This window comes from Monodelphis domestica, chromosome 3 (assembly GCF_027887165.1).
Source record: "Monodelphis domestica isolate mMonDom1 chromosome 3, mMonDom1.pri, whole genome shotgun sequence".
Taxonomy (NCBI): Eukaryota; Metazoa; Chordata; class Mammalia; order Didelphimorphia; family Didelphidae; genus Monodelphis; species Monodelphis domestica.
The window spans coordinates 32,179,755-32,203,148 of record NC_077229.1 but is presented as its reverse complement, the minus strand read 5'-3'; the positions used below and the strand labels follow the sequence as shown (position 1 = coordinate 32,203,148).

At 42.3% G+C, this 23,394-nt stretch overlaps 1 protein-coding gene across 1 annotated transcript in view; it reads left to right on the top strand.

Annotated features, from left to right (window-relative positions):
* The window catches only part of SRRM4 (serine/arginine repetitive matrix 4), a gene marked incomplete at its 5' end in the record, with an annotated part of 246,835 nt that overhangs the window by 143,464 nt on the left and 79,977 nt on the right, over window positions 1-23,394 (top strand). Inside the window, one exon of the mRNA XM_007490321.3 lies at window positions 18,256-18,393. Within this exon, the coding sequence (XP_007490383.2) occupies window positions 18,256-18,393 (138 nt within the window). The remainder of the gene's footprint in view (window positions 1-18,255; window positions 18,394-23,394) is intronic.

Sequence of the window (23,394 nt, the reverse complement as noted above, 5' to 3'; positions counted from 1 at the left end):
CCCACTCATGTTACCTCAGAGAAGACTCAGGCCCAGAGAAGGAAAGAAATTTGCTCAAGGTCACACAGTGTGTTTATTATATCCTTTGTCCAACAACTGGCTTGCTTACTACCATGTTTAATTACTGCTATAGTAGGCAATGGGAAAAGATGCCTAAAGCTCAGATTTTTTTTTCTCCAAGTGTCCTGGTGAGTTACTAGAGGAATGTGAAGAGGGAAAGGATTCTACTTGATTTCCTGTATATATTCAAGAACTCTCAGGGCCACTGGGCAGTTTCCCAAAGGTACATTAAGATGCTTCAACCCACTGGGAACAGAGTCTTGGAATGTAGCAACAACTGGCCTTCTCCTTTCATTTTTCTGCTTGAATTGTTGAAGGAGAGGGTGCTGGGGAGTAGCTGGGTGATGCAGAGAACAGAATGCTGGGCCTGGGACTGGGAAGACCTGCCTGGCTTCAAATCTACTTAACTTACTGAGTGATCCCTGGAGCAGATGATATAATATTTGTAAAGCACTTCACAAAGCATAAAGTACAATATACATTCTAATAACAATTGCTATTTTATGATTAGTATATCTAAAGCCCTGGAATCAAAGAATGGCAGAGCTAAAGGAGACCTTAAAACCTTAAATAGCAGAACTGGGAAGCCCCTTTGAATGAGGAATGTAAGAACAGGGAGGACCTTAAAACAGAGGATGCAAGAACTGGGAGGGGCCTTAGAACAGGGAGAGCTGGGAAAGTCTTGGAAACAAAGAAATGGTGGCCCAATAGTCCTGAAACAATGAATTTAGTTCCCAAATCCACAAAGCAGTACACAGAAAGCAGATGGGCCACACTGAATCTCTATCCTCTCTTTTGCCCACACAGTTTATATGGTTGATAGCTGGAAAGGTTCTGTCCTCAGCCCATGTTATATCATCTTGACTCATACTTGGAAGGCATCTTTTAGGCAGAGAGCCTTAGAGGTTGGGTTTGGTTATCCAGGCTCATCACAGAGTGTGTGTGTGTGTCTGTCTGTCTGTCTGTCTGTCTGTCTGTCTGTCTGTCTGGTGTCCTGTGAGCATGCAACTACAACAATAAATGGGGTGAGATCTCACATTATCTGGATCTCAGAGATCAGTCAGTAGTGTGGTTGTGAAGATTCCATCTGATGTCTGCAAATTGTTTAAAGAAGCTTGCCTATTCCTCCTTCCTTTTCTGGGAGGATATCTTGGAAACAGAAGCAGATCATTCTCAGGGAGATTTGGTTTGCTGAATTTGAATTTCAAAGAGATAAGAAAACTGGAATAACTGATAGCTCACAGTCACCTTTTAAAAATACATGACCAGCATCTATATCCTTTCCTCTCCTCCCTTCCCTTTTCCTTCTCTCTTGTTCTCTCTCTCTTTCTTCCTTCCTCTCTTGTTCTCTCTCTCTCTTCCTTCCTTCCTTCTTCCTTTCTTTCTTTCTTTCTTCCTTCCTTCCTTCCTTTCTTTCTTTCTTTCTTTCTTTCTTTCTTTCTTTCTTTCTTTCTTTCTTTCTTTCTTTCTTTCTTTCTTTCTTTCTTTCTTTCTCTTCTTTCTCTCTTTCTTTCTTTCTCCCTTTCTCTCTCTCTTCTCTCTCTCTCTTTCTTTTCTTTCTTTCTCTCTCTTTCTTTCTTTCTTTCTCTCTCTCTCTCTCTCTCTCTCTTTCTCTCTCTCTTTCTCTCTCTCTGTCTTTCTTTCTTTCTTCTTTCCTTCTTTCTTCCTTCCTTCTTTCCTTCCTTCCTTCCTTCTTTCCTTCCTTCCTTCCTTCCTTCCTTCCTTCCTTCCTTCCTTCCTTCCTTCCTTCCTTCCTTTCTTCCTTCCTTCCTTCCTTCCTTCCTTCCTTCCTTCCTTCCTTCCTTCCTTCCTTTCTTTCTCTTTCTTTCTTCTTTCTTTCTTTCTTTCTTGTCTTTCTTCTTTCTTTTCTTTCTTTCTTTCTTTCTTTCTTTCTTTCTTTCTTTCTTTCTTTCTTTCTTTCTTTCTTTCCTTCTTTCCTTCCTTCCTTCCTTTCTTTCTTTCTTTCTTTCTTTCTTTCTTCTTTCTTTCTTTCTTTCTTCTTTCTTTCTTTTCTTCTTTCTTTCTTTCTTTTCTTTCTTTCTTTCTTTCTTTCTTTCTTTCTTTCTTTCTTTCTTTCTCTCTCTCTCTCTCTCTCTCTTTCTTTCTCTCTCTCTCTCTCTTTCTATATATATATTTGTCTGTGTGACTGTGATATATATATGCATATATATATATATATATATATATATCATACACACAAATCTTCTCAATAAAATAGAAGCCAATTGAGGTCAAGGACTCTTTCTTTTTCTGTCTTCATTTTCCCATGCATCCATAATAGGGATAGGAACTTTATGGAGGTTGTTGATTGTTGAATTTTCCTGTTTTAGAATTCGGTTTGCAAAGACAAGTTAAAGCTAGATCTACCCCCAGACCTTATTATGGTGAACAGAACGTCCCTTTACCTTAGAATCAAAAGTCTAGAAACAGAAGTGACCTCAAAGGCCATCAAGTCCAGTCCTCTCAAGTTACAGAGGAAGCTACTGAAGGCCAAAGTCATAGACAGTAACGTACAGACCCTGATCCTCTACTCTTTTACATGAGAACTCATTCCTCCATACTAAGGTGCCTCTGTTTAGATTTCTAAGTTCAGATATAGGAAGTGGGATGAAGACTCAGGAAACTAAAATTTCAATCCAGTCTTTGAGTCTCAGTGTCTCCAGATACAAGACGAAGCAGAGAAAGGGAGAGGAACAAAGGATGGTGAGAGTGAGAATATGGGTATTTCCACACATTGAGAGATGGGATGCACCAATAGAAAATCTAGAATTTTAAGGGCAGTTAGGTGACTTAGTGGATAGAGCACCAGCTTGGAGTCTGGAGGTCTTGAAATCAAATCTGGCCTTGGATTTTGCCTGAAGCTATGTGACCCTGGGCAAGTCACTTAATCTCCTTTGCCTAGCCCTTGCCATCTGTCTTAGAGAATAAAGAAAGGAAAAGGAAGAGAGGAAGGGAGGGAAGGAGGAAGGAAGGAAGGAACGAAGGAAGGAACGAAGGAAGGAAGGAAGGAAGGAAGGAAGGAAGGAAGGAAGGAAGGAAGGAAGGAAGGAAGGAAGGAAGGAAGGAAGGAAGGAAGGAAGGAAGGAGGAAGAAGAAAGAAAGAAAGAAAGAAAGAAAGAAAGAAAGAAAGAAAGAAAGAAAGAAAGGAAAGAAAGAAAGAAAAGAAAGAAAGAAAGAAGAAAGAAAGAAAGAAAGAAAGAAAGAAAGAAAAAGAAAGAAAGAAGAAAGAAAGAAGAAGAAAAGAAAGAAAGAAAGAAAGAAGAAGAAGAAGAAAGAAAGAAGAAAGAAAGAAGGAAAGAAGAAAGAAGAAAGAAAGAAGGAAGAAAGAAAGAAAGAAGAAGAACGACAGAAAGAAAGAAAAAGACAAGAAACGAAGAAGAAAGAAAGGAAGGAAAGAAAGAAAGAAAGAAAGAAGAAAAAAGAAAGAAAGAAAGAAAGAAAGAAGAAAGAAAGAAAGAAAGAAAGAAAGAAAGAACAGAAAAGAAAAGAAAGAAAGAAAGAAAGAAAGAAAGAAAGAAAGAAAGCAAGATCTTCACTTTAGAGTCTAAAGGTCAGGGTTTGAACTCCATTTCAGCTACCTTAGTGACATGATTAGGAAGTAACCTCTTTTTGTATGGGGATTTCTCATTTTACAATGAGATTTTTAAACTAGGTAACCACTAGGTCCTCCCATCTCTAATCCATGATTTTGTACATTTGCCTTTATGGCTAGGGAGGAGTGTGATGTCTGAATGCATATCTGGCTGCTAGGGTAGGAGGCAAATAACTAGGAAAGATGTATATTTCTACCACTGCATTGTAAATGAAAAGACCGCCAATGACCACAAAAAAAAATGAATGCCATATAATTATAATGATCAAACCTGGCCCTGGAGAAACAAAGACAATCATGGGAGATCTATGGGTATGAAATACTAAATATACTATCAGGTTCATTCAATGCATTGGTTGGTTGTCCTGTTGTTTTGTTTTGTTTTTCTAAAGAAAAATCTTTTTTTATATGAAAAATTTTATATTTCATTTTTTCCAAGTACAATATAATAACATTTAAACATTCTTTTTAAATTTTTTGAGTTAAATTTTCTCTCTGCCTCCCTCCCTCCTTGAGAAGGTGGGAGACAGAGGGGCAGGGGAGGGAGAGAGTGAACTAAGCCAGTATTTCCTACCAGATTCAGTTAGTCAGAAGGAAGGAACTGCAACAGGAAGGGGAAAGATGAAGTGAGGGAGGGGAATGAGTAAGGAAAGAAAAAGAAAACTGCAAGGAGGAGTGTGTCCTGTTCACTGAACCATAGTGAGAAAAGAAGCAGAGCTCCGTTTCCTAACCTCCTGAGCTGGTGGCCCCTGGGAAGAAACCAGCTGTTGAAACAGGCTGAGCATCCCCAGAACACCCTACCCAGCTCAGAAATCCCAACTCTGCCAGAGCCATATGGCTTCCCGGCCCTAGAGCATCCTTGTTCCCTACCTCCCACGCAGGACCCACATGCCAGAAGTCCATATCACATCTCTGGGTGACTGAAGTTGTGGATGTTTTATTCTATCAATCCCTTGATCTCAGGGGAATGAGAAACTGCCTCCCTACTCCCAATTTCCAAATCAAAAGAAAGCAAATTCTTTCCCTGGAGGGTAAATCTTGCAGTGTTATGGAATGGAAAGGATGGGGGTCTATTAAACCCTTCCTAATGGCCAAGCACCAGGGATGCAAAGTCCCTGACTTCTAAGAGTTCACAGTCAAGTGAGGGAGAAAAACCATACAACAAAACAATGATGATAGTGAGCGCTCATTTAGCTCTTTAGAGGTTATAAAGCATTTCCCCATATGTTATCTTGTTTAATGTTAACAACCTGGGAAGTAGGTGGAGTTATTAACCCCATGTTACAAATGAGGAAACTGAGGTCAAAAGAGGAAAATGTGACTCCCTCAGTGTCACACTATCAATAGGGTAAGGGACCAATGCTCTAATGATCTTAAGGCTCAGGGGTCCGATGATGAAAAGACTCTCATTATTGTCAAGAAAGAGAAATCACAGTGGAACCCAGGAGAGATGAATATGGGGAAGGGAAGTTGGGAGATTTCCTACCTCCTTGCATTCAAGTTTTGCACCTGGCCCAGGCAGTGGTTACCAGAAGAGCCTCATTGTCTACATCAGAGTCCTAGTCTCCTACTCAGGGACCATGGAAAGATCCTTTGGCCTCTGAGAGGCTCAGCTTTCTCTCTGTCCTTTTGGCAGTGATAATTACTGGCACACCGACCTTATCTCCCTTAAAGCCTCATAACAACACAGTGAAGTAGACTATTATCCGTATTTGATAGATGAGGTTAAGTGACTCACCTACAGTCACATAGCTAAAAAGTGTCAGAAAGGGGAAATCAAACCCTCAGATTACTTTGGATCTACTCATCTCCCACTTGTTCATGTCCAATTCTCTAGCAGAACTGGTCTATTTCCTTTTTTTTTTGTCTTCTTATCTCTAGCATGTGCACAAGGCTGGACAGGGCATAGTAGGTACTTCATTTCTTATTAATTCAATTCAGTTCAGTTAGAATTTGCAAAGGGCACTATATAAGTGAGAAAAAGACAAAGACAAAACAACAACAGCAAAAAAAGGAGTAAAGTTCTGCCCTGGAGGTGCTTAAATTCTATAAGGAGAGATTGGGTTTGAAGTTGTAGAAAACTCAGAGAAAACAAAGGATGCTCTGTATGAGAGGAAACCACATGAGTAAAAATAAATCAAAGGATGACTGAGGCAGGTAGGTGGCTCAGTGGATAGAGAACCAAGTCTGGAGACAAGAGGCTCCTGGGTTCAAATGTGATTTGAGATACTTTCTAGCAGCGGGACCCTGGGCAAGTCACTTAACCCCCAAATTTCTAGACCTTACCACTCTTCTGCTTTAGAATGGATTTTAAGATGGAAGGTAAGGTTTTTTTGTTTTTGTTTTTGTTTCTTAAATAATTAGCTAGCATTTACATATCACCTTTTAGTTTGCAAAGAGCTTTTCAAATATTGTCCCATTTAATTCTATTGTCAATGTTGGGAGATAAATGCTCTTTTCCCCATTTTACAGTTGAGGGAGTTGAGGCAACTGGAGATTAAGTGACTTGCCCAGGGTCACACAGATAATAAATGCTTGGGCTGGATTTGAACTCATTTCTTTCTGATGAGCTCCAGTGTTCTCTGCACTGTGCCATTTGACTATGGAATGACTTGAACCCAGGTTTTCTTAACTCCAAGACCAGCACTCCCATCTGACTCATTGCACTAACTTTCCTATGAACAGAAAACACTTTAGAAATCAGAGTAGAGGGGCAGCTAGGTAGCACAGTGGAGAGACCACCAGGCACATGGCAGAGGCTTCAAAATGCTTGTGGACTGACTGATGATGATATGTGTTAGACATAGTAAAAGGACAGGGCTAGGTAAAGGAAAAAATCTGTGGACTAGTAGGCATCAGGCTAGGTGGGTTGTGCTAAAAGGGTCAGAGGCTCACCTTTATATATCCCAGAAGGGTCAGAGGCTCACCTTTATATATCCCAGAAGGGTCAGAGCTCACCTTTATATCCCAGAAGGTCAGAGGCTCACCTTTATATCCCAGAAGGATCAGAGGCTCGCTTTATATATCCCAGAAGGGTCAGAGGCTCGCCTTTATATATCCCAGAAGGGTCAGAGCTCACCTTATATCCCAGAAGGGTCAGAGGCTCGCCTTTATATCCCAGAAGGTCAGAGGCTCGCCTTTATATATCCCAGAAGGGTCAGAGGCTCGCCTTTATATCCCAGAAGGGTCAGAGGCTCGCCTTTATATATCCCAGAAGGGTCAGAGGCTCGCCTTTGTATCCAGAAGGATCAGAGGCTCACCTTTATATATCCCAGAAGGGTCAGAGGCTCGCCTTTGTATATCCCAGAAGGGTCAGAGGCTCGCCTTTGTGTATCCCAGAAGGGTCAGAGGCTCGCCTTTATATATCCCAGAAGGGTCAGAGGCTCGCCTTGTGTATCCCAGAAGGGTCAGAGGCTCACCTTTATATCCCAGAAGGATCAGAGGCTCACCTTTATATATCCCAGAAGGGTCAGAGGCTCGCCTTTATATATCCCAGAAGGGTCAGAGCTCACCTTTATATATCCCAGAAGGGTCAGAGGCTCACCTTTATATCCAGAAGGGTCAGAGGCTCACCTTTATATCCAGAAGGGTCAGAGGCTCACCTTTATATCCCCAGAAGGGTCAGAGGCTCACCTTTATATCCAGAAGGGTCAGAGGCTCACCTTTATATATCCCATAAGGGTCAGAGGCTCGCCTTTATATATCCCAGAAGGGTCAGAGCTCGCCTTTATATATCCCAGAAGGGTCAGAGGCTCGCCTTTATATCCCAGAAGGGTCAGAGGCTCGCCTTTATATATCCCAGAAGGGTCAGAGGCTCGCCTTTTATATATCCAGAAGGGTCAGAGGCTCGCCTTTATATCCCAGAAGGGTCAGAGGCTCGCCTTTATATCCCAGAAGGTCAGAGGCTCGCCTTTATATATCCCAGAAGGGTCAGAGGCTCGCCTTTGTATCCCAGAAGGATCAGAGGCTCACCTTTATATATCCAGAAGGGTCAGAGGCTCGCCTTTGTATATCCAGAAGGGTCAGAGGCTCGCCTTTGTGTATCCCAGAAGGGTCAGAGGCTCGCCTTTATATATCCCAGAAGGGTCAGAGGCTCACCTTTATATCCCCAGAAGGGTCAGAGGCTCACCTTTATATCCCAGAAGGATCAGAGGCTCACCTTTATATATCCCAGAAGGGTCAGAGGCTCGCCTTTATATATCCCAGAAGGGTCAGAGGCTCACCTTATATATATCCCAGAAGGGTCAGAGGCTCACCTTTATATCCCAGAAGGGTCAGAGGCTCACCTTTATATCCCAGAAGGGTCAGAGGCTCGCCTTTATATATCCCAGAAGGGTCAGAGGCTCACCTTTATATCCCAGAAGGGTCAGAGCTCACCTTTATATCCCAGAAGGGTCAGAGGCTCACCTTTCTATATCCCATAAGGGTCAGAGGCTCGCCTTTATATATCCCAGAAGGGTCAGAGGCTCGCCTTTATATATCCCAGAAGGGTCAGAGGCTCGCCTTTATATCCAGAAGGTCAGAGGCTCGCCTTTATATATCCCAGAAGGGTCAGAGGCTCGCCTTTGTATCCCAGAAGGATCAGAGGCTCACCTTTATATATCCCAGAAGGGTCAGAGGCTCGCCTTTGTATATCCCAGAAGGGTCAGAGGCTCGCCTTTGTGTATCCCAGAAGGGTCAGAGGCTCGCCTTTATATATCCCAGAAGGGTCAGAGGCTCGCCTTTATATCCCAGAAGGGTCAGAGGCTCGCCTTTATATCCCAGAAGGGTCAGAGGCTCGCCTTTATATATCCCAGAAGGGTCAAGAGCTCGCCTTTGTATCCCCGAAGGATCAGAGGCTCACCTTTATATATCCCAGAAGGGTCAGAGGCTCACCTTTATATATCCCAGAAGGTCAGAGGCTCGCCTTTATATATCCCAGAAGGGTCAGAGGCTCGCCTTTGTATATCCCAGAAGGGTCAGAGGCTCGCCTTTATATATCCCAGAAGGGTCAGAGGCTCGCCTTTATATCCCAGAAGGGTCAGAGGCTCGCCTTTATGTATCCCAGAAGGGTCAGAGGCTCGCCTTTATATCCCAGAAGCCATGGGGAACCACTTCTGGGATTTGTTTGGTCCCCCACCCCCACCCCATAGCCCAAGTCTCTTTCTGCTGCCTCTCCTCAGCTATTCCAAGCTGGATGTGGGGCTTTTCCCTCTTCAGCTACTAATTGAAAAAAGGAAAAAGAAGAAAGAAAGAAATATCTCCATCATTCAGTGAATGGTAAGAAGCATCTTTGAATTACACCTAATTACCCAGCTCAAGAGCTGATGCCCTAAGATTTTATCACCAGCAAATACACAGCGCCTGTCTCTGCCTGTTCACTCTAAACAGTCGGTGTATTAAAGGATGCGTTTGGCTCGTTCTCATTATCCCAGTGATCTGGAGCCGTGCCCCACCCCCCCATCGGTTTGCTTGGGGATTGATGGCTCGGCCCTGCATTCCATTATGGCCCCTGCCAGCCTCCCGATCGACCCGAGCTGCCATCCCTTTCATCAGCGTGCCATCCGTCTCAGCTGGTGACAGCCTGGCCAGATATCACCAGTGGGGACCTTCCCCTGTTTAATTAGCACATCATACTTCATACAGCACAACACTGCCTTTCTCACTTCCAAGAAGCTGCCAAACAAACACTCCAGAAAACTCTGAGCATCAGCATATTCTGCTAAATGCAGTTTAATTAACCGGATTAACCTTGAGGAGGAATTGGAGCACCAGGACCAGTGGGTCAGAACATCAGTACGGGTGCCATCGGCCGTCCCAAGAGCCGCTGACACAAATTAGCCACAATCCATCTTGTTTCTGTCCACTGCCAGGCGACCGTGGCCTCTCTCCCTGGGAGAAGAAACGTTTGGTTGCTGAGGGCAGCTAGGAAGCTTTGGAGTCTCCCTTTGCTCTCTTCCATTTTCTGTTGAGGCAGGCAGAGGAGCTGGATATGACTGAGCCAGGGAGCCCAGGAATACATCCTCATAGCCAAAAGGAGGTGCCAGTAACTAAGCACCAAGAGACCCGAGTTCTACTCCAAGCTTGGACGCTGATTGACTGTGTGACCTTGGGCAAGTCATGTAAGATTAATCTATGATTTTGTGAACCCTGGGTCTAGGTTTTCCAGGTTGGACTAGATAGATGACATCTGCAGGTAAGGAGGGGGGGGGAACAGGTGAGGGAACAAGCTCCATCTATATTCGCTGTGACATTCCTGTAGCTAGAGTGACTCCTCCTCACCAAAGTCAAACTAAATCTGCTCCAAATGCTGACTCAGAACCCCATAAGTGGCAGAGCTATTTGAAAAAGCTTCCTACCTCTCCACCAGAACCATCAGCCCAAATCCTTTCATTCCAGGCTGTTTGACATTAGCATCAGCATTCTGATTTTAGAGCTCTCTGACCAGTCAAATGCCCTTAAAGAATTATGGTTAGATAGAGAGTGTGGTAAAACAGTAAAAATTACTATTGTTGTTATCTAATATTTATTTAGTGCTTTAAGGTTTGCAAAACCCCATAGGATATCATTAGATAGAGGATGCTATGATGTCAGAAAGACATGGGTTCAAGTCCTGCCTCTGACACATACTAGCTGTGTGTTCCTGGGCAAGTCACCCTCCCAATGAGCGATCTACTCCCTAAGGCAAGGATTCATGAACTTCACCAAGGTAAATAGATAGATAATTGGATAGAGAAAGAGAGAGATGGATGAATGAATGGATAGATGGATGGATGGATGGATGGATGGATGGATGGATGGATGGATAAAGATATCTTTGTTTTCATATATTTGGTTGTTTATTTTATTCATTTAAAAACATTCTGAGTCTTTAATGAATAATGCTTGGAAATGATCAAATAAAATATATTAAAAAAACATTCTGAGAAAGGATTCATAAGTTTTACCAGACTGCCAAAGGATCACGTATAAAAGTGCGAGAACCCCTTCTTTAAACCTATAAATGACAATCTAAATTGGTAGAAAGTGTGTCCACTCTAGGATTTCCTTATAAAAGAGAGATCATATTTTTAGCTCCTCTTCTTATCTCCATTTACTCTGGAGAGTCAGCATGATGTAGTGAATAGAGGGCCAGTCTTGGATTTGGGAAGACCTGGTTTCAAGTCTTGATTCTGATATCTAGTAGCAGTGTGGTGCTGGGCAAGTCACTTACCTACTCTACATTCCCTGGCAATACTTAAAACTTAAGTTGTGAAGCAAATGACCATTTATGTTGATAAAAAGAGTTTGCTCACCTATCTCACTGGGCAATGATTAGACAGATGAAATCATAGGTCAAATGAAAGAGAAAAGAAGGGAAGAAGGAAGAATGGAAGGAAGGAAAGAAGGAAGGAAAGAAAAGGAAGGAAACAATGGAAGGAAGGAAGGAAACAATGGAAGGAAGGAAGGAAACAGTGGAAGGAAGGAAGGAAGGAAGGAAGGAAGGAAGGAAGGAAGGAAGGAAGGAAGGAAGGAAGGAAGGAAGGAAGGAAGGAAGGAAGGAAGGAAGGAAGGAAGGAAGGAAGGAAATGCAACTTAAACATAGCAGCTAAGGAGAGAAGGGGAAGAGCTGAAGAAATGGGGCAGTTAGTCCAGGTGCGTTTTTGATGAGAAAAGAACAAGAAGGAGCTCAGAGGGCTGAGCTCTATTGGGTGGCTGATTCATGTGGATTTGACCTTGAGCAAACTGGTATTTCGCTCTTGGTGCTCTGATGAACTCCCCAGATCCAGAGGTCCTTGGCTTGAGTAAGAGGGGGTGATAGCAGAAAAGGGAAGCAAGGTTTCTTGGAGGGTTCTCCAAAAGTTCAGCCCAGCTCTTATCCAAGACAAATCAGCCAGTTGCCATGGCAACAGAATATTACATCCAGTGCTCCCAGGCCCTGATTAGGAGGAGGTAGTGAGGGAGAGAAATACTCAAGAATTCATCACTCGCCTCCTTCTTCCCTCCTCACCTCCCTCCACAGCTGGAAGTTGAGTGTATTGGCCCTTGACTCTTATTTTGCTTCTCCACTGAAAGCTGACTTCTTTTAAGGTGGTTTCCCAGCTGCCTAGGAACTGGCAGAGAGGAGAAACTAGGGAGACAGGTTTCCTAGGAGTCTGCTATTTAGGCACTAAAGTTGTCTGTACACACTTGGTAGGGAAGAATGCAGAGTTGGAAAGGGGGCATTGTAATGCCTCAGAAAGGGCGCTGGCCTAGGAGATGAGTTCTCTTTGCCCTTCTAGCCCTTAGGCAAGTCACCTACTTGTTCCAGGCCAATGTTCTCATCAATAGGTGTATAGTGATTCCAAAGAATCCTCCCAACCATGATATTTTATGTTCTAAGCCCCCTCCCATTTCTAACATTCCCTGTTCTAAGTCCCCCCTCTTAATCTATCATTCTATGTTCCAAGGTCATGGTGGTAAACCTATGGCATGTATGCCAGAGAGGGCATGCAGAACCCTTTCTGTGGGCATGCCTTCAGTCACCCACGAGAGTTAATTTCCAGAAAGCCAGAGGGACTTGGGTTGGAGCTGTTCTCGTCCCCCTTTCCTTGAGCCTGAGGACATTTTTCGCTTTACTCCCCCAACTCTGCTCAGCAGCCCAATGGGAGCACTTCTTCCCTCCCCTGTCTGGGGTAAGGGGGGGGTCAGCACTTTGTCTCTAGGGGGTTGGAGGCAGAGCATGGCACTCAATCTCTAAAAGGTTTGCCATCACTATTCCATCTTTTTCAGATTTAGTGTTCTGGTTCTAAGAGTTACAGAGACCAGGAATGATCCATTAAAAAGAGGGTTGTATGTTCTACCATAATAGCATAGATATTCTTGCTAAAGCATCCATCACAATGAGGAGAGGAAGGAACCCAGTTAGAACAGGAAAAGAATTTCAATATACTATAGTGGATAGGTATCTGGAGTTAGAGTAAGAAAAATTTGGATTCAAACCTAGTCTCACACCCTTCTGATCTATGTGACCTATGCAGGTTACAACCTCAATGTACTCCAGCTTTCCCATCTGTAAAATAGGGATGATAATAATCGTTCCCACCTTCCAGAATTAAGAGAATCAAATGAGATAACATATTATGAAGTGCCATATAAGTGTTACCTTTTGTAACCCTCCAAAAGGTGGGGAACACTCATTTATATTGACTTCCTTGTAGGATCATAGACCTAGAGCAGAAAGGAACCTTAAAAAAGCTATTAAATGCAATTCTTTTATTTTACAGATGAAGAAATTAAAACAGAGAGATGGTTAAGTAGTTTGTCTGAGGTCACACAGCTAATAAATAACCATGACAGGATTTGAACACAGATCTTCCTGATTTCTGAGGCCAGCACTCTATTCACTGACCTACTTATCTGGATATAAGTTGTTTTCCCTATCCCCATTGAATGTAGGCCACCTGAAGACAAGAGTAGACCATTTTTTTCTGTTTCTTTCCATTTACAGTACCCAGCACAATACCTATCTCAGTAGGTACTAAATATGTTTGCTGAGTTGAATTAATTTGAACAAGTTATATCAACCCAACAAACAGGAAGTAGCAAAAACAATGGGCTTGGTCCAAGGGCAGACATCCTAGACATTAAAATGGGGGGAGGTGGTATACACACTCACATCTTGGGTAGATATAGTAAACTCTCCTGCCTTGTAACAACTAATCTCCTCTTCAGGGTCTTCCACCAACACTTATTCCTTTGGACCACAGCCAGCCAAAGGGTCCTGTCATCATGGTGGTGTTTCTCATGGCCTGACAGATTTCCTCTCTATCCCCTAAGAGTATACAGTTCTTACAGGTCTCTCGGCATGCCAACACAAAGGTTGGGATTGCCCTTCTCCTTGATACCATCATTGCCAGAACACCCAATCATTTTTGCCTAAGGGAAACAACAAAAACTCAATGTCCCACTTACATCTCTCACTTGCTTTGGTAGCAAAGACTGGGGTGGGAGAGTGGAGAATCGTTTGATTCTGAAACGAATTCCTTCCTTGTTGGCTTTTGTCCTGAAAAAGATGGGATCGCTGACAGTGATGGATACTTTTTCTTGCCTTCCTTTAAATATTGGCTGGATTGGGGCTCCTCTCCCTGTTGCCTCGGGGACCAGATAGCTTATCAGATGGATTGATCCTGAATCCAAAACCCTGTTTTGGTGAGTTGTCTAGAGGAGCCTGAGATAGAAAAGCAGATTCATCTTGAGCTTACCTTTTGGCCCTGTGCTTTAGACAAGCTCTCTCTCTCTCTCTCTGTGTATGCATGTGTGTGTTCATGAGTGTGTGTTGAATAGGGAATATACCAGTAAAGAAAATGGAGATCATCTCTGTAAACCAACCCAGCAGTGCTGACACATCCTTCTCTCCCTAGTAAGATAAATGCATTGCTCTTGGTTTCTACCCACCCACAACCTTGCTATGTGACCTTGATTAGACAAGTCACTTAGGGCTCTCCTAACCTCTGTAAAATAAAGGGTTACATTGGATGGCTTATTAGGTGCCTTCCGTCTTCAACATTTCATGGTCTATGTTTCCAATGATCCTTCTCTGCTCTGACATTCTGGGCTCCAAGAAGCCTGGCAGCATTGACATCTTAATGTTCTAAGTTGGAACCATTCACAGTTAAATAGTGCTAATTGCAACTCTCAAAGCTAGCTCCTTTTCCAGGGACTGTGAGATTGTCCCTGCCAGTTAAATAAAATGAAGTTTTCAGAGAATCTTAGGGATGGAAAGGGCAGAGATTTAACCTTTTGCTTTCAGTCTTAACCCATTATATCTCAAATAGCTCTTCCATTTGGAGGAGGTCATATAATAACCTACTGTCTCTAATAGCTCTTGAGTGAAACTTGAGTCAATTCCATCCTGATAACAGAGCTACCCTCTCCCTGCTGTCACCCAAGCAATAAAGTACAGTGGAAAGATTACTGGGATTGGAATCAGAAAACCCACATTAAAATCTATTCTTTGACATTTATTACTTGTATGACCTTGGGCAAGTCATCCCCATTCGACTGTAAGCTCCATGAAGGCATGGACTATCTTTTGCCTCTTTTTTTGTATCCCCCAACCAGAACTTAGTACAGTGCTTGGCATATAGAAAGCACTTAGTAAATGCTTATCAAATTTTAAATTGGGCTTAATTTCTCCAGGTTTCAAAGTCCTCCCTTATAAAAAGGAGAGGAGTACACTTGATGCCCTCTAAAGTTCCCTTCCACATATAATTGATATTATCTTTTTTTTAAACCCTTACCTTCCTTCTTGGAGTCAATACTGTGTATTGGCTCCAAGGCAGAAGAGTGGTAAGGGCTAGGCAATGGGGGTCAAGTGACTTGCCCAGGGTCACACAGTTGAGAAGTGTCTGAGGCCAGATTTGAACCTAGGACCTCCCATCTCTAGGACTAGCTCTCAATCCACTGAGCTACCCAGCTGCCCCCAATTGATATTATCTTTCAGCAGTGTGTGGATGACTTCCATAGGTCCCTGAGGAACAAATCCCACAGTGGGATTTCAGATACTATAGCAAACTATTTAAACTCATATTCTTGTCCTGTCTTTGAAAGGGATAGGAATTGACTGGTAACCATTTTCCATAGATTGTCACTTAGAGTTTAAAGAGTGCCAGTTGGGTGCCAAGACTTGTGTTAGTAATTGTGCAGCACTTGAATCAATTCAATACACATTTAAGTGCCAACACCACTCTACTACATGCTGGAGATAAAAAGACAAAAGCAAACCATTTCCTGCCCTCCCAAGGCTTATATTCTAATGAGACAATACATTGGTCAGTCATTTCGGTCATATCTGATTCTTTGTAACCCCATTTGGGTTTGTTTTTCTTTTTGGCAAAGGTCCTAGGCTAGCCTGCTGTTTTATTTTCAAGCTCATTTTACAGATGAAGAAAACTGAGACCAATGGAGTTAAGTGACTTGTTCAGGGTCACATAGCTAGTCAACTATCTCAAGCAAGGTTTGAACTCAGATCTTTGACTCCAGACTCAGCACATTAGCTACTGTTCTACCTAACTTCCCCATGTTTGCAAATACAAATTATATACAAAAAACTTAAAAAGTAATTTCAAGAAGAAAGTAGTGTTAACAATAACAATAACTAGCAATGGTGGAGAATGGGGAGATCAAGGAAACTTCAGGTAGAAGGGACATTGGTCCTTATCCTCCAGGTTTTCCCTTGCTATCAGATTGTTCCTGAGGTATCCTTCAATCTGTTCATCTATTAAAACAATCGTTCTTTTAACTAACCTTATACCCATGGCTGCTTCTTCTGCCCCTTTTCCAAAAGGATGTGCTTAACAATGTTCATTTTTCCTCTGGGAAAGGATAGCTATAAGGTTACCCTGAGCCACTGAATAACTCTTTAAAGACCATTTTCTGATTGGACGACACAGCTGGAGTCTGCTCTAGAATCAGAGGCATCATCATGGTAGCTATTGGGCAAAGTGTCCTAGAAATGAGATCAGAGGCTTGAGCTCTAGTTCAAGTCTTCTCTCTCCATTTACTTGCTGTGAGGTCTTGGAGGTGTCACTTCCCCTCTCTGTCTGAGCCTTATTCTGTTCCTCTGGAGAAGAGGGAGAGGAATGAATTAACTGGCCTCGATGGTCCTCTCCAGCTCTAACCCTACCATCCTATTAGCTGTGTGATCTTGGTTAAAACATATGAATTCTGCGCCCCAGTTTCCTATAAAATGAAAGGAGCAGATGAGAAGACCTCTAAGATCCCTCCAGTGCCAAATCTTGCTGATATGGTTCACAATTAAGAAAGTGCTTCTCAGAAATAGTGAAGTGGATGGGTTCAGAGAAGCATGGGAAGACTTAAATGAACTGATGTAGAAGGAAAAATGCAGAATCCAAACAATGCCTCTCAGAGCAATAATCTGACAAAGACAAACACTTTTGAAAAATTCAAGAACCTTGTCCAATACAATAGATAGAGACAGAGACAGAGATGAATATGTGTCCATAGATATATGTATGTGTGTTGAAAAGGGACATAGCTAAGCTATAGCTAGATCACACACACACAAAATGTCTCAATCTGTACCTTCTTAGGTCTCTCTCTGACAGGAGATGGGTAGGATTTTTTCATTAGGAGTCCTCAGGAGTTATGGTATACCCACACAGATATATATAGAGATATATACACACATGTAAATTTATATACACACATACATGTCTACCTATATGTACTACAGATATAGCACTGGTGTGGCATAGATATGTTTATGTGTATGTAAACATGTTTCTATACATGTCTCAATACACCGTATATATTGGGCAAGGATGATACAGGAATTTCTTGTGATCTATTACAAGCATTTTCCTTTTCTTTTTCAATGAAAGAAGCAAGGAAGAAGGAGGAAAAGCAGATTTTGGATAATTGAAAAAAATTTAATTAAAAACATTTATACAGCACTTTATGGTTTCATAGGGCCTTACATTAATTATATCATTACTTATCTCTTAGCACAGAGATTCCCACATAGCAGGTCCTTAATAAATGTTTGTTGGGGGCAGCTAAATGGGTCAGTTGATAGAGCACCAGGCCTGGAAGTTGAAAGGACCTGAGTTCAAATGTAGTCTTAGCCACTTTCTAATCGTGTGACCCTGGACAAGTCACTTAACTCCAATTACCTAGCCATTAATACTCTTCTATCAGTTCCAAGATGGGAAGCAAGGGTTTGAACATTAATAATTGCTTGTTGATTGTCATAGAGCTAGAAGGGACCATGGAGACCACAAGCTTTGGGAATCATACATCTTTAGAAGGGGCATCTAGATAATATTCTCCAGGAAGAGGAGAAAGAAGAGGGAAAGAAGGGGCAAATAGAGGAGGAGAAGAAGGAGATGGAGGAAGAGGGGAAAGGGGGGGGGAAATATAAGAGGAGGAAGAGGAAAAGAAGGGGGAAATGTAGAAGGATAGGGAGGGAGAGGGAAAAAAGGAGGATGCAGAAGAGAAGGAAGAAAAAAATCCCTCAGCCTACTGTTACCTGTCTCATATTTTAAAAATAACAATAGAAAGAGTATGATTCAAAGTCAAAGGATTTGGGTTCAAATCTGTTTTTCTACTTTCTAGTTATTTGACCTTGGATGAGAATGAGTCCCTTTGCCTATGGAGGCCTCAAATTCCTCATCTGTACAGTGAGGAGGTGCTCCATTGGAGGACCTCTGAAATGTCTTTCAGGTCTAAATCTATGATTCTGTGAATACTTATTACATATCTATTTATATATGGATAATTCGCTCTACTTCCCTGTACCTTTGTAACCCAAGAGGGTTGGACCAGATGAATTCTAAGATTATTTTCTAGCTGTCTTCCCACTGGGCTCCACTGCCTTCTCTCTGGACACTGGGGATCCCTGAAGGAGCATTGTAAGGCCATGACCATAATCCTGTTTACTGAGGCTGAGACAATTTGGCTTCAAGCCGTCTTCTCAGCCCTCCATGGGGATGCCAAGCCTGGGAAAAATGCAATAATGCTAAATAAAAATCAAATATTGTGGTTGTTATTCTTTTATGGAAGCCTCATCTTTTACTAAGCACTCCAGCTGGTGCACACAGACGCCCTTGTCTCTCTGTAATGACTTTGTCTTTTCCTTATAGCACTGAAATCCAGAGCTGTGTGGCATATCCATCTGAGGACGGACCCCCAAAAAAGCTGAGACAGCAGGAGACCTCCATTGTTAATGGCTGGGAGCAGGGAAAGGCTAGCCAGGAGCTCACACCCACTAGGACACACAGGTGAGTCTATTACTGTTGCTCCCCAAAGCTATAACTAGGGTAGGACACTTGGGACTTTCCCACAGGGCACTAATTTTGTGATGAAGATACCACTGGTACTCTTGATCAGAATAAATTGTTGGGCAGTAGTTCAATGATAAGAGCACTTGATTTGAAGGCAGAGGACCTGCATTTCCATCATGGCTGTGCCATGTACTGACAAACTGGGAACATTTCCTCATTTATAAAATGACACACTTGGCCTAGAATTTTGGAATGAGATGACACGAGTTCAGATGCCAGCTTTGCTACTTGCCACCTGTGGGACCTTGGGCAAATTATTCCCCGAATCTAACTTGATTTTCCTTCTCTGTAAACAAAGGAGGATTGGCTTAGATGACCTGAAAGATCTCCTTCCATTTTCTGTAAATGTATAGTTAAAGACACCATCTTCCCAAGGACAGCTTTTAACTGTAGCTTTAAATTCATGTACACACCCTGCCTTCTGCCAGGCTCTCTTTCAAATAGTTAATGATCTGTAAACACTGAGATTTCCTAAGGGAGGTACCAAAGGAACCCAGCATTCTCCCCATGTAAAGGGGAGATTCCTTTCATGGAAGGGAATAAATCTCTCCTCTAGTGTATGTGTTTTGTAAATTAAATTTTTCCCATGAGAAACTTTCCTCCTCCCCTCCACCAATGTTTGTCAGGAATTTTTCATCAGAGATTCAGTCCAAGAAAGTCATCCCAGGCACCCAATCTAGAAGCCTGCTCAAGCACCCAGGCCCAGAGTGCCTTGAATTATCCCTTTGGCTCCCAGAGGAATCAAACCTACACTTTACTCTCTTGGTCCTTGTTCCCCCAGGAAACCAGGGTTAGAATCCTCTCTATCAAAGCCTGTCTAATCACCATTTACCAGAAGTGATGACATCATGCTCAGGACCCAAGTGGGAAAAGGTAGACAATGCCCTTGAATCAGGCAGGCCAATCCCAAATCCCCAGTGCCCTTTAGGAAGGAGAGAGGGAAAAGAAAGGGCATGGAAACACCAGGTCCCTGCTTTCTTCTTTCTCCTCTGATTTTATGACAGAGCCTGGTATCCATTGGCATGACCCAAAGCCTCCAAGGATCATGAGATTTAGAGCTGGATGGGACCTTCAAGATCATTAAATCTGACTCCTTAGACCCAGAGAAATTAAATGACTTGTCTAGTCACCCAGGTAACTAGTATGTAACAGAACAGGCATTCTAACCCAAATTATGACATCAGAGCTCTAGAGCTAGAAGGAGCCTCAGGAGTAATCTAGCCCAACTGCCTCAGTTTTACATATGAGGAAACTGAGGCCCATGGAAGTCAGACAAGCAGTAAGCCTCAAAATTTTTACCCAGGTCCCCTGAGAGTCTAGGCTCTGTGCTCTGGACCACATCCATCCATCCATCCAAGAGAACAGAATATACCCCCTCTTGGGATGGGAAAATTAACAACCACAAGAAAGGCAACTGAAGTTTTGTGAGCAATCTCAACTGCCTGTTCTCATACCTGTGCATAGTGATTTCTTTGCTCTGATTTAGGAGAATGGCTACAAAAGCAGAGGATAGATGTTCTACACTGTCATCTCTGCAGCCTGTTCACCTGCCAGGCCCAACTTCCCCATGGCAGGGCTTTAATTAGACTTTGATTACAATCGGGCAGAAACAATTAAATCCTATCAGCCCGTGAGAGCTGAGGCCTGGCTTCAAAGGCAGAGAAAGTTATCTTCAGGAGGCAGAAAGGGGATTTCTGCTCAAGGCGGCCTGGCACTGAGAGAGAAGGGCAGGGGGGAAGGGAGAAGGTTGGGAGTCTTTAGTGATCATCCAGGGAGCAAGAGGGAGGGGAGCAAGGAGCTCATGTCATGGCCTGGCATTGAGAAGGGTGGAGGACCAAGGAAGAGCACACACAAGATCACTGAACATTAGAGGGAGGGCCTTGAGAAGCACAATGATGGGGGCTGAGTGTGGGCATTGAGAAGAGAGAATGTCAGAGTCTTAGAGCAGAGAATTCAGGTCTAGAAGAGACTAGAGGTCATCTATTCTGACTTTCATCTTCAATGTGAGAATTTCATCTCATGAGATACTGAGAGTCATTTGCCCAACGTCACACAACCAATGAATTACAGCCAGGATTTACCCCCCAAGTATCCTGACTCTCAGGCAGCTTCCCCTCAGTTGAAGGCTTCATTTGAACCTCTGTATTGGTACCTGGCTTGAAGAACAACCCAACAGACTCTGCTATCCAGTACATAGATTTGGGGGTAGGCAGTTATCCAGTTTTATCAATTATACAGAATCTTTCTTCCTCTCTTCCTTCCAGCACTCAGCCTAGTCCCTGGCACATACTAGGCTTTTCATATATATTAATAGATCAATTGGCAGCTAGGCAGCTCTGCAGATAGAACACCAGGTCTGGAGTCAGGGAGATTTGAGTTCATATCTATCTTCAGACACTTATGAAGTGAGTCACCCTGGGTAAGTCACTTAACCCAGTTAGCCTCAGTTTCCTTATCTGGAAAATGAGTTGGAGAAGGAAACAGCAAACCACTCCAGTATCTTTGCCAAGAAAACCCCAAAGATAGTCACAAAGAGTCAGAGACAACTGAAACTATTTAACAACATGTTGATGGACTAATGAATTTGACTCTCCTTGATGTCTTTGCCTATTGGTCCATTTCCTTAGAGTTGTAGCATAAGAGAAAGAATAGGTCTACATTCAATTTGGTCACTTAGTTATCCCTACTAACCCTCTCCCATCACTTTGTATTATGTTATGAATACTTATATGCATATACATTGTCTCCCAGGCTAGAATAAGGGCTCCTGATGGTAGGAACTGTTTCATTTTTAATTTTGTATACACCCAGCACAATGCCTGTCACATTGGAGGTGATTAAGAAATGCCTATTCATTGATCCTTAAACATCTAACTTTAGACATCAGAGCTTCCCTTAAGGAACCTAAAATAGAACTGCCTTCCATGAATTTCTCCATTTTTGCCATGGGACCCTAAAGTTCATCACTGGAGGAACATCCCAGCTCAGACCTTCTTCAGCTCCTCCTTGCCTCTCATCTTGTTTGATTTCTAGACAAGGCTCTTTATAAATCCTTCCCAGTGGGTCTGCCCAGCTCAACAAGCTTTAGATCTTCTTCTGGATCTTAAATACAAACAAACAAAAACAAAAAACCTTTCATCTTCTGTCTTAAAATTGATACTAATAATAGAATCCAAGGCAGAAGAGCAGTAAGGGCCAGGCAATGAGAGTTGCCCAAGGTCACATAGCTACTTCTGGATATTAAAAAAAATTCATGAAGTTATCATTGTTGTTTATTCATTGAGACCTATGATTTCATTGGCATAGGAACGTCTTATGAGGAAAATCCCTCCACCAATACAGTTCTGCATTAGTTTCCCTGGCATCCTTCAAAGTTTCATTCAAAGTCTACTTTCTATAGCTCTCTCTTTCATATCATGTTCTATCTATTCTGTACATAACATATATAGCTAATTATTTAATTTATTGTCATTTATTATTTATTTTATTTCTTATTTATTGTTTTAAAATTTATTTTATTTTATTTGTTATTTAATTTTATTTTAACATTATCTATCTTTAATTTTATTGATTATTTATTTTATTTATTGTTTATATTTAATTTATTTAATAATTATTATCATTTAATTTATTTAATTATTTAGACTGTGAGTCTCCTCAGGACAAGGACCATTTTGTCTTTGTATCCCCAGAACTTAGTGCCACACCCTTATTAAATGATTAATCAATGCTTGTTGACTGACTAATTGCTCTGCAATTAATTATAGCATTAGGATGTTGTTGGAGGATACTGAGATGCTAAGTGGTTTGCCCAGAGTCACACAGCCAGGATGTGGCAGAGATGGGATTTAAACTCAGGACTTTCTAAACTGAAGACTAGCTCTCTACTTGCTATCTCATGCTGCCTAATATTGCTTAAAATTGGAGCTAGAATTCCTCAAGTTGTCCCAAAGTGGAATGGCCTGCCATGCAAGTCAGTGGGCTCCCCATCACTAGTAGACCTCCAAGCAGAGGCTGATTGACTAATTAATGAGTAAGAGGGGATTTCTGCTCATGTATGGGATAGTCTGCATGGATTCTAAATTGCTGTAAAAAATACTGAAATGATGAGGAGCTGCCCATCTATTTTCACATCATTATTTAGGTCTAGATAACATATATTGTTCCTTTGGGTTGGTTTCTTGTGTGGACTCCCTGGCCAGTCTCTCTTGAAATCATCTTTATTTTCACCTGTTTCTTGGCTTAAGTAGCCTCTGGAGCATTCCAGGGCTTGATTCAGTCAGCCCAGTGTCATTCAGGAATAATAACACTTTGGCATCCCCCATAGCAAAGTCCTCTTGTATTGGAACGTTGCAGTAATGCTCTTCTTTCTTTTCTTTAGAAGAATGTGTCATACCTCAGCATGGTTCTCTACAACCACAGTGCCTTTCATTTCAAGGATACCAGTGCTAAGACTGGGCCACCCATCCATTACTTATTATTGCCTATTATTATTTTTAAAAGACTGGGTATTTCACCAGGATCCCACTCTGATCAACATGGTAGCTTTGCCTAGTTATTTCTGACCTAGGCCATCTTAGGCAAATCAGTCCTTCACCCCTACAGTCTACCCTCCACTTCCCCACTCCTTTGTTCACTAGATTGATGCTGGACTTAATGTGGACAGCTGATTGGCTTAGATAGGTGTCAGCCTTAACGTCCCTGGCAGCTAGGATGACAGGTGTGTACCACTGGACCTAATATTCTTATATTCATAATAATAACTAATGTTTTTATTAAGCTTTGGATACTATTATTATCCTCCTTTTACAGAAGAAGAAACATGACTTGCTTAAGGTCCTACAGCTAGTAAGTATACAAGGTGGGATTCAGACTCAGGTCTTTCTCTCTCCAAGTCCACCATTCTCTTCACTTGTCCAGGCTGTTGTCTCCCAAAAA